The sequence below is a fragment of the Salvia hispanica genome, chromosome 5, assembly GCF_029641045.1.
Source record: "Salvia hispanica isolate PSC_SH4W2 chromosome 5, Shi_PSC_v1, whole genome shotgun sequence".
NCBI lineage: Eukaryota > Viridiplantae > Streptophyta > Magnoliopsida > Lamiales > Lamiaceae > Salvia > Salvia hispanica.
This window is the reverse complement of record NC_142696.1, coordinates 29,253,637-29,269,132: the sequence shown is the minus strand read 5'-3', so window position 1 is coordinate 29,269,132 and position 15,496 is coordinate 29,253,637. Positions and strand designations below refer to the sequence as shown.

Here is a 15,496-nt window from a genome sequence, read left to right as displayed (position 1 = left end):
TTTGCGAGACACGAAATGGGAATTGGCTACGGCCGCGCCTCCTAGGTGTGGGTTTAGTTAACTACTGACTTGAGAAAAAAATACTACCTCCGTCTACCAAAATTTATCCTACTTTGACCCGGCACGGATTTTAAGAAATGTAATGAAAAGTTAGTTGAAAAAGTTAGTAGATTGTGGGTCCTACTTTTATATATTAGTTTTATAATAAAATGTTAGTAGGAATGAGTTAGTGGAATATGGGGTCCACTACCAAAATGGTAAAAGTGAAATAGGACAAATTTTGGAGGACGGACGGAAATGGAAAAATGGGACAAATTTTGGTGGACGGAGGTAGTATAAACTAACTGAACTGATCAACTCGTGAAAGCTTAACTAAACTACTTAACTGAACTTTTCATAAATGGACAAACAGAATAAACGAGGACCGTCAGTCCCCTGCTAAGTGTACGATAAAGTAAAAGCTTTTTTACAACTTCATCTTCTTCACCAAATCATCATGGAAAACAGAGTAAAGAACAAATCTGAAAAGCTATGGAAAAAGAAACATCATAACAACTCATAAAATTAAATCTATTCCTAAGATCTAAACTAAGACTACGTAAACTAGAAACTAACCCATACTCATGCAGAAATAACATTAGCTACCCGGTCTAAACAGTAACGTAAATTATCGACTCATATCTGACCAAATCAACGCGAAACAAAACATTTTGAGCTAAGATATGCAACATAAAATAGAAATCAAAACAGATCAGGAGTAACGTGCATGAAAACAGAATACATTAGCTGGAAACGAAACATAACTTCAAATCTACTAAATCAAAAACATCAAAAGTCGATAACATCAAAAGTAACTGGCAAAACTAACAAGGAAAGCAGTAAATTGTTTCATCGCTTCTTCTTGAAGCAAAATAGCAAGAAAGGCATAAAACTGCCACCAAACACCAACTAACTAAACTAGAACAGGACCAAGTGTGTGTGGGCGCGACGGAATCAAGAAAATGAAGTAAAAGAGCTCTGATATCAGCCCTGGAAGAGAGCTGAATTCCTAAAGATATTCTAACTAAGCGTGTTTGAGACCCCCCTTCTACCTACGGCTGGGACTCCCTCTTCTTGTGTTGGGCTTCCTTTATATAGAGAGGCGTAGGGCTTTGATCCCTAAGGTACCATCCTCTCTGAAATGTCGTTCCTGCCCTTCACATTTGGTGGTGGGGTCTTTAGCTCTATCTCCCATGCGGAACTCCTGCTGGCTCCATCTGATTCCTGACTTGATCAACTCAATGCCACATTTTTTACTTCTTTCCTTGATCCGTTTGTCCACCCAACTGATTTGCTCCTTCTTCTAAATATGGCGGTTTTCACACACACCTAGCTCAAAATTGGCTGTTAGTTTACAGAATTTGATGTAGTTTTATGATAAAAAAACATGCGTGAAACGAGCCTAATCAAATTCTCATTTTATTATACATTTACTTAATTCAATTAACACATTTTTTTTCTTAAATCTTGTGTCGAAAAGAAACGCCTCTATTACAAAGGGAGGGTGGGAATAATGTAAAAAAAAATTCTAAATTAATTAGTATCATTTTTTTCATATTTGTATCCACATTTTATATTAAGTTATAACTTTAAATATTCAATCAAAATTCGACAAAAAATTGTCATTACACACACACTTGAGAAAAATCTCATTTTGAATACAATAACGGCATATTTGTCAATAATTATCTCATAATTAATGCGAAATACAATAAGTGATTATAATGGAAAAAAGAATTCAAAATTATATTTGTAACTCTCTAATCACGACAGTGATGAGTGGTGAAGTGAGAGCCGAAATAAATAATAGTGGTGGTGAGATGAATGAGGGCAGTAGTCGAAGCACAGCCAATGATATCGCCGCACGTGTACCCGTTGATAAAAATACCGGATCAAATAAGCATCTCCCTTGGTCGATTCTCGGCATCTACTCTTTGATGCCATTAGATTGCTCTCATCGTTATGAATATATAGCAGTCCCACTTCCACACAAAATCAGAAATAGATACTCCTACAATACAAAAACAACCTTGAGAGCCAAGAAGAAGATCAAAAAAATGAAGGCAGCATTGGATTCTCCGGTGGAAGCTCTGGCGTTCAATTATTTGAGCTACGGAATCCTCACCGCCGTCAACAATATATGGGCATGGATCGCCGCTGTAACCGCCGCCGTCAGCTTCTGGCGGATGAGGATTTCGCCGACGACCGATTGCCTCGTCGATGCTGCGGCGGAGACGAGTGATCCGGCTGTTCCAGCAAGAGCGGCGCCGCGCGTGGTGTTGGAGAGGCAAGGGAGCACGAAAATGAAGTTCAGTGTGTATTACAAGGACGAGGACGAGGATGAGGAGGATTTAGGAGACAGCGAGATCGAGATCGAGATGGAGAAGAGGCGGGAGAGTGTAGGGTTTGAAATAGAGGGTTGGGAGTGGGATGCGGTGATGGCGTTGAGAAAGGGGGATATGGGGTTTTACAGGTGGCAGGATAGGACGGTGCTCAACGGCAACGTGGTGCGGTTATGGGAAGGGCGGAGGGGGAAACAACACCAGGTGGTGGATGGTGGCGTCGTCGCCTGGTAGCTAGCGGTTGGAATTGGAGGGAAATTCTGCTGATTTCGTATGTGCTAGTTAAGTTAAGATTGAAAATTGTAAATATATTTTCTACCCATTTTCATTTTAGTGCAAGAATTACGATTTCTACCCTATTTCCTAAAATGGGAATAAAATTCATTTCTTTCCGGCACCGAGATTAAGAAAAATTGTGTTAAGTGAGTTAAGTAAAGAAAGAATATAGTAGGAAAGAAAAAAGGCAGAGAGATGAAAAAAGAATAAAGTTCACTATACTACTATGAAACGTATCAAAATGACAAAATAACTCCACTACTGTGGAACGGATGGAGGAGTACTACTTTGTTTTTGCACGGCTAACGCATACAATGATATTTTGCAAGTTGCAACTCTAGTTATGGCATGGCATGAAATATTCTGCATACCAACTTGCCAAATTGTATATTCTCTGGCAATAATGGAACTTCTCCCACACTTGTCTGTGTATGTATATAAATCGAATGATATATGTTTGTGCTTAAAATAATATTGATCTAGGTCACATTTTTGTTTGCTATACCCGCATAGTGAAAATTTCAAGAAATATGGTTTCACCCATTAACAGAATATATATGGATATAAAAAAGAACCAAATAAAATTCAATCGAATATTAGCTTAACGATTATTAAAGCCTAATTCCAACGAAATCCATAATTAGAGTTTAATATTTATTGTCCAACGACATGCGGTCATATGCACCAAAGATGGCCTCATAGCAATACATAATAATGATATATTGAGAGTTTAAAATGATTGTTGAAACCTGGAAAGGAATTAATTAATCCTTTTTAGATGAACTAATATAGTAAGGTTTATTTAAACGTTTGAATATAAATGCAGATGCAGTTGAAACCAGATGCCTGAACTTTTTTAATGCAATGTCTATAATGCAATGTACTAAAACTATATTAAATGAATCATACTAAGCTTAAAACTTGGGTGACAAACATCAACATAGTTAAATAAGGAGTACTTAATTAGTTTTTTGCAGTTACCGTTAACTTAATGCTTTAAATGGATAGGTGAAAACACAAGTGAATTGGGAGTTTGGGAGATTGGGTCGGATCTAAGTCCCATTTGATTCAAATTTCAAAACTTCCAAAAGCTTTCCAAGTAGCATAAAATTAGTTTTTCAACAATCAATTTTGATAGCATTATTTGGTGACAAGTTTAGCACATTAGGCCATCCAGAATTCATATTTCTCTATATAAACAAACCTTAATACATGTTTCTCTATATAAAATAACTGTAATTCATAGGGTGGTCTAAGTATACCTTAAATGATAACTACTATCAAATCTAGTTTGATCTGAAAACAAACGGTCAAGATCAATTTTCATGCGATATCAATTAGTTGATGTAACAGTGACAATCATGATATACACAATGTCAATTAGATGTTGTAACAATGTAAATTGAGGAATTAATGGAAACTGAATTTATTTACTAATTTTTAAAAAGTATATCAAAACTTTGAACTCATATAACTATCTTGATTTAAACTATTTTCACAAAAAAAAAATATACTGCATCCACCCTTTTGTAAAAAAGACATTTTTTTCGACACGGAAATTTAAAAAAAATGTATTAAGTGAGTTAAGTAAGAGAAAATAAAATAGGAAAGGAAAAATGTAAAGTGATGAAGAGAGAATAAAGTAAGAGAGAGTAAAGTAAGAATAAAAAATATTGTTATTTATTTGTTAAAAAATGAAATGACTCAGCTACAATAACAATTCAAAAAGGGAATACCACTCAGCTATAAAGGAACAGAGAAAGTACCAAATTAAAGATAATTTTATAGAAATTCTAATAAAATCCTAATTGCATATGTACATGTGATGAAATGTGATAATTTTGTTTGAATTTTTAATATTTTTGATAATCAGGTTAATATCAACACATATTAACCTTAATATTAAAATTAATATTAATATTCCCATACATATTTAAAGACATACTTCCATCGTGGAATTTGTTGGTATGTGACCAATTTTTTTCAATGAAATATGATGATGTTATGTTGTATTACATGAAGAACAGATGTACTATTAAATTTACTTAAAATAAAAGTTGAATTGTCACTAAATTAATTTACAAAAGTTGAATGGACTAATCATTTAAATAGTACTCCCTAAAACCATCATAAAATCAATCCATGGGGTTATACAACAAAACCGATCTATCCAATCAACATAAATTTGGATTAAAAGCCTTTTTCTCTAGATGATGAAAAACATAAAGCATTTCAAATTTAGGCAATATGTGATTGGCAAAAATTGAATTTTTTTTACTTTAATTTTTTAGATTATAACAGCATTATGATAGTTAATTATGAATGATCTAGATGCGGTTCCAATAATTAATGTGCATTACAAGTCATGCTTATTAGGTACGAAACATGTACTTAAAGGTTTTTTCACTCTATGTCTACATGAATTGAAAACTTGTAAATTCAGCAACCACAGTTTTAGCTATCAAGAGACATAGTTAACAATGACCAAATCAAATTATACAATGCTTGGTGACTACATGGAAATCTAGGGAGAGGGAATATAATATTGGTGGAGTAACGATCCGATTACATAATCAAATATTATATACTCAATACTTTATAGCTCGAACTACAAACACTCCTTAAATAGTGATTGTGTGACATATGGGATCGTGTTACCGTCAAACAATATTGAATAAAAGATATAAATCTACTGTTAGAGAATATCAATATAAGAAGTCGTTGTACACAAATTACAAGAAAAGAGAATAGAGAAAACAATTGAGTTCAACATGTTTAGCCCTTAGCCTTACCTATTGAGTTCAACAACGATTTTTATAAAATAATTGAATGCTAATCTATTACTAGAAGACAAGCAAGTAGTCGCGGATCATTTGTAGTTTGTCTCAGTTAAGATAATATATTTATATTTTTCGTAACTTTCTCTCTCCAATTAGTACATCCAACCATTTTTTCTCTCTACCATTAAATGTAATTCTCTTTATCTCTTCATTTAATATTTACAATCACTCTTTGTCTCTGCAATTATCCACGATTAACTAATAATTCTAAATATCTCATGTTAACTAGAAAATGCATCATTTTTTAGTCAGGACAACAGGGAGCAAATAAAATACACAATTAAATAATAATAATAATAATAATAATAATAATAATAATAATAATAATAATAATAATAATAAAAGTCATGATTAGACATCCTCCTTTTCTCAACGGCCATATTTTTGAGGATTTGTAAACCTAAAGTGCCAATAATAAAATAAAAAGTTGCTAACCAAAGTTTTATCTCCTATAAATAGAGCCTTTGATTAGTAAGATGCAAATTGCACATACACGTAGTAAGTAATAACCACAACCATAATATAGTAAGAATCTCTAGTGTTAAATTTTCAGCCTCTTTACCAAGCAACAAAATACTCCCTCCAATTAATTGAACAAGGTGGCCCAACACTCACAAACCACTTCAAGGCAACCATATTCTAGCCCAACTTTAAAATCCTTGGTCCCAACTCATCTCCTCTTTAAATGGGCAGCCCAACACAAAATACTATGGCCCAAAACTAAATAAAATGAAGAAGCCTAGAGCAAAATTAAATACTCCCTACTATCGTCATCTCTGCCAAAGTCAAATGTGAAAGCTGCGCCACTTCTCTCCCTATATTCTCCACGATCCACCGCCTCTCCTCTCCTCCTCCTCTCTCGATTATATATATTTGCTGTTTGCAATTCTGTGTGGAGTGAAAGAGTTTGCCTATGTTCTTTCTCTTTTCCTCTTGCTCTTCGTTGTTGTTCTTCTTCTCAACTTATGAGTTTGATAAAGAATTCGCAATTGTGTGCTTTCAAAAGTCACGCTAGAGAGTAAGAAGGATGTTGCGCTGTTGATTGGACTTGGCCACGAAAACAATTAATTTGGTTTCTCAACTAAATTAGCTCAAATTCTTCTTGATCGAAGACTCGAAAAGAAACAAAAGTTAAACGTCAGCTTGAAAATCAACGTTGTTTTGAGCTCAACTAAAAAGATAGAAAAAGTTAGAATGTCACATTTATCATAAATAAATCGAAATCGACGACAAAATTAATGTCCATTTACAAGTTAGTGTCGCCTAGCTAGCAAGCGCAAAATATCGACCAACCTTGAATAAAAACATCCCTACTGCCCATACCACCCTTATCTCTTCTCTCCACCAAAGCTACCATACATTTATAAGATGCAAACGCCTCTCCTTTTCTCCCTTCTACTCTTCCTCCTGCTTGCAATAGACGACGGCGACGCCTCTCCCAAGCATGATCTGGTACGGCAGTCGTGCGTCCACGCGACCTACCCGGCCGTGTGCCTGCGGACGCTGCGGCCGTACCGCAGCACCGCAGGCACTCCATGGGATCTCGCACGTGCAGCGGTGAATGTGAGCATGGCGCACGTGCGGAAGACTACGGAGTTTCTGACGAAGGCGAAGGGCAGCGGGCAGCGGGAGCGGGGAGCGTTGAACGACTGCGTGGAGGAGATGGCGGACGCGGTGGACGAGCTGAGCAAGACGATGTCGGCGCTGCAGGAGCTCCGCCGCGGTGGAGACTTCTGGTGGGAGATGAGCAATGCGAGGACGTGGATGAGCGCGGCTATCACGTATGAGGACACGTGCCTTGATGGATTGGAGGAGATTGGCGGGAAGGTGAGATCCGATGTGCGAAAGAAGGTTACTAATGTGGGAAGGGTTACCAGTAACGCGCTTTATCTCATTAACCTCCTCCACGAGTAGTCCAGTAGTCTCTCTCTGGTCTATCTGCATATATCTATTAGTGTAAGAGACAGTGAGATCTGGTCTCTCTTGTTGTAGTACTACTACAAAATAGTAGCGATTGTGGTCCTCATATGTAGAGACGGCTGGTAGTGGAATAAATGTAAGTATTTTCATATACTCCCTCCATCCGGCTTAAGGAGTTCCGGTTGAGACGGACACATGTTTTAAAAAAATGTTTGAGTGTGTAAGAAATGAAATTTGTAGTGGATGTTGGGACCCACTTTTAATCGAGTGTGTAATAAATAAATGTTGTAGTAGTGGATATTGGGACCCACTTTTAACACTTTTTTACTTAAAACGGGACTCCTAAAGCGGGACGTCCGAAATTGATCAATCGGGACTCCTAAAGCGAGACGAAGAGAGTATTATTTAAAGTCTTATTTTGTCATTTTAAAATGTACGTGATTTAAAGCCTTATTTGCTTTTTTCTATTTTAGGTGGGTGGACCTACCATTTATCTATCTCATTACACTCACATTCTATTATAAAATAAATATATAAAAGTCGGGTTTATATTTGATTCACTGTTTTTTTCTAAAGTCAAACAATTTCTTAAAACTTGTGTTAAGTTAAAATGAGATTATAAATGGAGTACTAGGCTAAATTCTCATAGTTACTCGTGTGCAAGTACAGGCACTGATTTCTGTTGTAGCACCCACCATAATTAATGTGACAAAAAAAAGGACCGAAGTCCGAAGATACAGATAAAACAAATAACGTCGCTATTAAATAGACATTCTGCTTTCAGCGATAATATTTCGATCACTATTCATAATTATTCCCACTACATTGCTCCCCTAGTACCTATCGTTTTAGCTCCAACACACTGAATTTTTATACCATTAACAATATCGACTCACCACAAAATTTCGGTTAACTGCAGCTGCAGAATCCTTTGCAATCAGATCAATGATGACATCAAATTCAAATCAAAATTTAAACTTACAAGATTGGAATTTCTGTTTTAGTAGCTACATTTTGATCAAAATCAAGCGTTAGTAGTTACAGAAGAGATTGTTTTCTGTATCTGGTCAATGCAAAAGTGTAAAACACCTACTGTTTGGAGGCTAACTAACTGATCATACTTCCAATAATCGTAGCAATAACCTTCATAAAAACAAAAAAAAAATATCAATCAGAGGTGTTTAGGGATTCATAAACATTAAGCACTTCACACGGAGTTGCGATAGAATATTTCGGTTTTGGTAGAAAAAGGGGAGGATGTTGTAGTTTAAACTTTTTGGGTGTCTAGTTATTGCCCAAAGCATGCTTCTTAACAGAAAAAGGTTTTCAAGAATTGAGGTGAAAACAAGTAGGAGTATATCAAATTCCATACCTCCATCGCCATCATGGTTCCGTTTAGAATTAAGCGCGCCAAACAATTTACTTGAATGGAGCGAACAAAATTGATGAATTATGGCCACCAAACCCAAAAGAATTAGACAAAGCAACCTTTACATCGAGTCTTTCTTTCGTTGGTCCAACAAGTACATTTGTGTCCTGGATCAAGAACGGGTCATCAATATAGGCATCTAGCTTTAAGAAACACAAAATGGGGCATGAACTGTCTTAACTAGAAACACCGTTGGGTCATCCATTAAAGTAAAGCAGATTCAATGGCCAATAAAGCACTTGAATCTAAATACTGGTATTAAACTAAAACCACAACTACATTAAGATGCTGAAAAAAAATGTAGATGGAATGGACTCGGGAGTTTAATTCATGCATATATCAGCTTATATCTTGTGCATTTAGTGCCAACAGTACATTTGTCCACATACTCCTCATCTAAGAATCATATCTAGCAACCAAAGTTTTCAGCCACAATTGAATATAAACACATGGATTGTTTTTATTTTACTGAGAAAATAGTTAAAACAGAACATGAAGAGAAAATTCCTCTATTTGTGCATGAACTTTGAGGATTAAGAGCAAAACAACGTACCACACTGTCATCTGGGTTTTCAAGATTGATATTTGGATGTACCCAGCCAGTTCTTATTGCCTACAAGAAGACAATATGTACTTCAGGGCTCAGGCAAGGACTAAGTATAGATATATTTATTCAAATCAAAATATCTAATAATAGTAAGACGCACAACCCCAAAATAAAGCACCACAATGCATGAACTTTCTAGAAATGAAACTATCATTAACGGGGAGTCAAGGAAAGGAAATATAATTATTTATTTTTTATGATTCAATAAACCATAAGAATATAGCACAAATGAATAACATAATTACAGATCATCAACAATAAGAACCAAGGTCTCTTACCTGGAAGGAAAAGAAACTGACCGGCCAAGTATGAAAGTCTAAAACTTCAGCTAATTTTAAAATACCTGACTTTTCTTTCATAAAAGAAGGGGCAAATTGCTAGAAAAAACATTATGTTTGGTCATTTACTGGTACATCCCGAAACATTCAAAATAGCCATTATATCATAACTTTGACATTTGTGTCAACTATTCCATGGTGAAAATTCTGGAGTTCTACATGTCTTAATTAATCGACATGGCTAGTACATGCATAAAATTAAAGATGTGGCTGGCAAGGTGTATTAAATGACGTCGTTTTAATTTATAAAATTAAAGACGTGGCCTGGATTAGGTGTATTTTCCATCTGCCACATCAAACTTAATTTTCCCCAAATCTAAGATCATGGGAAATTGAGAAAAATGTAAAAATTATGATATAATTGGCTATTTTTAAAGTTGCGGGATTGAGAAGAAAATGACCAAACTAGATGTTTATTCCGCCAATTTGCCCTAACAGAAGTTAGTGACCCTACAATATTTGCACAAGACAATTAAATACCTCACTTTCCCTCCACATATCACCCTACCAACACACACGCAGACACCCCTAAGTGGCCCATTATGACAATTGTTTTCTGAATGTGCAAACTTATGATATCCACAACACACCTGCACAGTTGCAACAGCCTCCACCGCACCAGCTGCACCAAGTAAATGCCCTATCATAGATTTTGTAGAGTTCACCTTCAACTGCAAAATATCTGAATTAGGCACAAACTACACAGGAAACCTTCAGTAATTGAAACATTAGTATGTAATGAGAGCAAACGTGTGTAGAGTAAACCTCGGGGTTCTGCCCAAAGCAATGTAGAAGAGCTTGATATTCCTTGAGATCACCAGCTGGAGTAGACGTTGCATGTGCATTTATATAATTGACATATTCCTTAGGAACTCCTGACTGAGCCAGAGCCTTCTCTATGCAGAGAATTATACCAGTTCCTGTTTTTCATTATGATCAAAGGTGCCAGAATCAACATACCTACTCAGGTTTTGATTACATAATTAGAGTTGATTAAAAAAAAAGTAAAAAAGGAAAACTCAACTATTTGAATTAATGGAGAACATCGCCTGTGCAATAGTTATAATTACAGCAAACATCAATCAAATACAAGCAAAAAAAAGAGATCACGCTGAAACAATATAAGGAAATTTAAAATAAATTTTACAAGAAAGCAACCCAGGGGTTACTGCTCGTTAGTTGAAATGAAAGTTAATGAAAGCACATTGAATGTTTATACAGCTACCATAAAGCAATTTTAATGAACATAACACTTCTTGGCCATAAAACAGGTCATAGTTAACTCATCATTCACTCTTATCGTTCTAAAAGTGACAAATTTTGAACTAAACTGAGTGCTTAGATTTTGATATGGCATATACTTAAAGGTTAAATTATAGATCATTTTATTTCTTAAACTGTAGCACTTTCTTTCTTTGTTGGAGCATACAAGTTCGGACGCTTTGAGTACAGTATAGAAAGTCTGCAAGTTAAATCCTGCTTTCTCGCAAATTAAATTTTGGTAAGCTTCATAACTCATACTAGAATGGAGCTAAAAGTCTTAAAGGATGACTGGGTTACGAAAATCAGTAAGGTGGATTAGGGTAAGGCCCTTCTTGCATAAAAGCAGATCCATACCTATCTAACAAAGAAATGAGAAATCAGCCCTAACTCTAAGCCTGACACACATTAGTCTCGATATCACAGCAAAGAAAGTGGGATGCACCTTCTGGATGAGGTTCTGTCATGTGATAAGCATCACAAGTGAAACTTCCACCAAGAAACTCAGCATATATAGTTGCCCCTCTTTGCTGTTCATTCATACATAATTTGAAAGATCATGATTAAATGACAAACCAGGGAACACATTAGCATATAAATAAAAAAGTTAGTACTAAGTTGAATTTCTTGACACCTTAGCATGCTCAAGTTCTTCCAGAAGCAATACTCCAGCCCCTTCTCCCATAACAAATCCATCACGACCCTGTCAAAGAACTGAATTAATTCATATGGGAAGTGCCAGTCTGTGTCATAAGTGACGTTATATTATGAAGTTCTTTCCATAATAGCAGCACAGCCCCCATTTGATGGTATTTTGTTATCTGTAGTTTTTTCCAATCATATCAATATAAAATCTAAACCTCCGGAAACATGTAACCAAAACCCAGATCATAAATAATGAACAGAGCACAATCACATAGTATGTGACAAAAATGCCAATATTTTGTTATTCAATATATTCAATAGACTAAGACTTTGGGCATAACATCATCCTTTGCCACTATAATAATATAATAAGTGGATAATATCACAATTGTGTTGTCATCAACATTTTCATATTAAGCATAGATTTTTCAGTTGACATCTTAGACAGTTCATTCAAAAGACTGGCTATTGAAAATTCAAATAATTTTAAGCAGGATTCCACTCCTAACAAATAATGATAGTGACAGGAGTATGCAGCACAAGGGCATTTTAGTCTCCAATGAAATTTATCCAATTAAGGTTAGAAATAATCAAGAGCATTACATTATCCCAAGGACGTGAGGCTTTGGTGGGATCAGTGTTCCTTTTTGACAGTGCTCTGCAAGCGACAAATCCCCCCAATCCTGCACCAGAGTCTATGATCAGAAACTAACGGGAGGACATTTGAAACCTTAAGTAAGAAACGACTAGTACCAATTGGGATGATTGCTGCATCTGATCCCCCACAGAGCATCATATCCTGCAAATTCTCAGCAAGAATTAGCATGTAAAACAATGAACAAGATGTAGGTGCATATATTTTTGATATTTGACAATTGATTCTTCTAAGATTATGGAACAAAAATGGAATTAAAATTTGAAACACTATTCTTAAGTTTGGAATAAGAAGGCAGCACTTACAGCTTCACCCCTGATGATATGGTTTGCCGCATTCAATATGCAAAAGTTGCTTGTTGCACAAGCAGTAGATATTGAGTAGTTCGGACCCATCCATCCCTGTAATATACTAATTGAGCTTACGATGACTTCAATAGGTCCTGATTAATGACGCTGCTATGGTAAAAAAATAAGGAAGTTATATAACCAGATCCATGGCAAGCATAGCAGAACCCATGTTCGTAGTAGCAAATGGTACACAAAATGGATTCATCTTTCTATATGAGACTCGTAAAGCTTCAATGGCATCATGAAAGACCTGGTCAAAAAAATGGAAGAGTTAAATTTATCTCTACATTATATGATGACAAAGCAGAATGTGTCGACTATGACAATCAGAAAATGCTAATTCACTAGTGAACTTCTACAATTAAGATGCTCACTTTCATGCAAAGAACTAGATGCTCAAAAATGGTACTCCCTCCGTCCCACCATAAGCGAGTCACTTTCCTTTTTGGGATGTCCCACCTTCAGTGAGCCATTTCTATTTAAGCAGAAAATATTTTCTCTAACTTTTATTTCTCACTTACTTTTCTTTTCACTCCTCCACTTTTACCTCTCTCATACTTTCACTTTTAACTCTTTAAATATCAATTCCTTTAAATCTTGTGCCAAAAGAAGTGGCTCGCTTATGGCGGGACGGAGGGAGTATAATATTAGAGAAAGTGCTAATGATGTCTTTGCATCAATGCTTAGTCACTGAAGAGAACATGATAAGTAGCAGAAACAACATATGGTCACATTTCTGAGGACTGACACCAAATTCATAACCCAGGAGCATTAACCAGCTCAATGCCTGGCAAGCGTAGCAATCTATTTTCCCTCAACCCTCTACAACTAATTTTGCCATACCTTCATGCCACCCATAGCCGAACCAATCAGCACGCCGCATCTGGCTTTGTTTAACGTTTCCATGACATCTTCATTAATTCCTCCATCAGCCAAAGCCTTCTTGCCAGCTGTCAGCATGTAAAGCATAAACCTATCCATTCGCTTGGAAAGTTTGGGAGCAACCAAGCCATCAGTTGAGAAAGATTTGATCTCTCCAGCAATTCTCTAAAATTAATTTCGAATAAAAATCAGTTTAAGTTGAAATTGAAACCACTAACCTTTAAAAAATGAAAAAAAGAACAAGCAAAACATACTGTTGGAAACTGGGAACAATCAAAAGCCTCAATCACACTAATGCCACTGGCTCCTTCAAGCAGGTTATTGTAGAAAATGTCTGGATCATCACCAAGTGGCGTCTCCACACCCATACCTGTCACAACCACTCTTCTTTGCTTGGTTGGAGGTTTCGTCTTATGCTCAACTTCCATGATAGGATGTACGGCTATGGACATTGCTTCTCCTAAAATGTATTGGATGGTTAAACTTACGGTCAAGCAGAAGCAATCTAATGTGTTACTACTATGATGCATGTCAAAAAAAAGATGGCAGGGATTCTCAGAAATCATAACTGAAAAAATATAATTAGGTCATACTCCTATTTCCTGAAAAAGCATTGGATGGGGGTGAGAAAGAAAGTAGTAAAAAAAAAAAACCATTTAGATTTTAGGTGCAAATGTCAAATCTACCAGAACCAAAGATCAGCCATCCTTCCATAAACAATTAACTCTTCTGTACACCAATAGCTATTTATGTCTCCCCCAGGCCAAACCAAACAAAAAAAAAACAATAATAACCAAATTTATGATTCTTCCGTTTTATTGGATGGAAATTACAATGTCCTAGGTTTTTGAATAATTGCTTCATTAAGAAAGCAAGAACAATAAAAGAGTAACAGTCGTATATAAGTCCTGTCCCCAATTATTCAGGTCCAATCAATAAATCTCCCAATCTGAATCGTTCTAATACTATAAAATAAACAGAATTGAAGTACAGCACACCGAAATTCAACTGTGAGAGAAACATTCAATTGAAACGTAAAAAGTAAAATCACCAGAACGAGCTGCTGGTCGGAGGGATTTCCGGCGTCTGCGATGCCCCGGCTTGGATCCGAAAGCAAGGAAAAATTCAGATTGGCAGAAGCGATCGCAGGGCTCGAAGGGCAAGCAGGAGGTCATGAGATTACGAATGGCGGAGAGCTGCGGGGCGGCAGGCCTTCTCCGGCGACGCGACGGCGACTTGCTGAGGCGCGAGGGATGAGACGACGTCGTCGAGAGCATGGAAGCGGAGGAGTCATTTCCACAAGCGACTGACATGCATGCGGCCATCAGCCAGGAGCACACCGCCGATGACGCCGCCATCCTCCCTGAGATGGATTGGAGAAATGTGTGTTTATGTGTGTGTGTGTGTGTGTATGGTATGCTGATGAGTTCAATTGATAATTTTATACAGAAGAAGGAAGGTCTGTGATGGTGATGATGAGCAGAGGCGAGTGTGGTGAAAATAACGAGAGAGGGCTTGAATCTGAGGCAGCGAAGGAGAGCTGATGTGATCCAACTACTGACGCTTTTTTGTTTTTTTTCGGAAGATTTGCAGACGCCAAGTTTTCCACTTATATTTAATGGAGAAATATCGGAGTCTTCTGTCCACACATCAGATTTCAGTTTACGTGTGCATCCAAACAAAATTTTGCAGATCATCTCCCACCAGATAAGAGCATACGCAATGGTACTTAGGCCAGCAATAGGCCAGCCATTCTCTCCACTGCCACGTCAGCAACACTAAAAAATCTACCTGCCACATCAGATTTAGGCCAGCCATAGGCTAGCCATAGGCCAGCCGCAATAAAAATAATTCAAAATATACTACATTTACGGAATTAAAATTATGATTAAAATACGGAATTAAATTTACGA

The 15,496-nt window shown here is 36.5% G+C and overlaps 2 protein-coding genes and 1 pseudogene across 3 annotated transcripts; 2 read left to right on the top strand and 1 right to left on the bottom strand.

The window, feature by feature from the left end:
• Positions 1 to 1,964: 1,964 nt before the first annotated feature.
• On the top strand, positions 1,965 to 2,778 carry LOC148926608 (uncharacterized). Its single transcript, XM_089057852.1, has one exon. It carries the CDS (start codon positions 1,977 to 1,979, stop codon positions 2,613 to 2,615), a length of 639 nt encoding a protein of 212 aa, XP_088913978.1. The 5' UTR covers positions 1,965 to 1,976; the 3' UTR covers positions 2,616 to 2,778.
• Positions 2,779 to 6,815: 4,037 nt separating this feature from the next.
• On the top strand, positions 6,816 to 7,680 carry LOC125190890 (pectinesterase inhibitor 3 pseudogene; annotated as a pseudogene).
• Positions 7,681 to 8,376: 696 nt separating this feature from the next.
• LOC125188702 (3-oxoacyl-[acyl-carrier-protein] synthase II, chloroplastic-like) lies at positions 8,377 to 15,181 on the bottom strand. Of its 2 annotated transcripts, XM_048085708.2 has the most exons (14): positions 14,635 to 15,180; positions 13,838 to 14,043; positions 13,545 to 13,748; positions 12,841 to 12,951; positions 12,657 to 12,752; positions 12,450 to 12,495; positions 12,300 to 12,379; positions 11,686 to 11,754; positions 11,497 to 11,581; positions 10,557 to 10,711; positions 10,382 to 10,462; positions 9,400 to 9,459; positions 8,790 to 8,953; positions 8,377 to 8,560 (listed from the first exon to the last, which is right to left on the bottom strand). In XM_048085708.2, exons 1-13 carry the CDS (start codon positions 14,939 to 14,941, stop codon positions 8,837 to 8,839), a joined length of 1,617 nt encoding a protein of 538 aa, XP_047941665.1. In that variant the 5' UTR covers positions 14,942 to 15,180; the 3' UTR covers positions 8,377 to 8,560; positions 8,790 to 8,836. The 2 variants fall into 2 exon arrangements, 1 of the variants encoding a protein (XP_047941665.1); XR_007170767.2 differs by lacking the exons at positions 8,377 to 8,560; positions 8,790 to 8,953; positions 9,400 to 9,459 and having other exon boundaries at positions 10,557 to 10,751; positions 14,635 to 15,181.
• Positions 15,182 to 15,496: the final 315 nt, after the last annotated feature.

Bases quoted from the DNA above. Each gene is read 5' to 3' on its own strand.
- LOC148926608 (XM_089057852.1), top strand. From the start codon at position 1,977: ATGCCATTAGATTGCTCTCATCGTTATGAATATATAGCAGTCCCACTT.
- LOC125188702 (XM_048085708.2), bottom strand. From the start codon at position 14,941: ATGGCGGCGTCATCGGCGGTGTGCTCCTGGCTGATGGCCGCATGCATG. The intron at 12,952-13,544 runs GTATGGCAAAAT...TTTTTTGACCAG, and splicing joins CGGCTATGGGTGGCATGAAG to GTCTTTCATGATGCCATTGA. The intron at 12,380-12,449 runs GTACTAGTCGTT...ACTCTGGTGCAG, and splicing joins TGCAGCAATCATCCCAATTG to GATTGGGGGGATTTGTCGCT.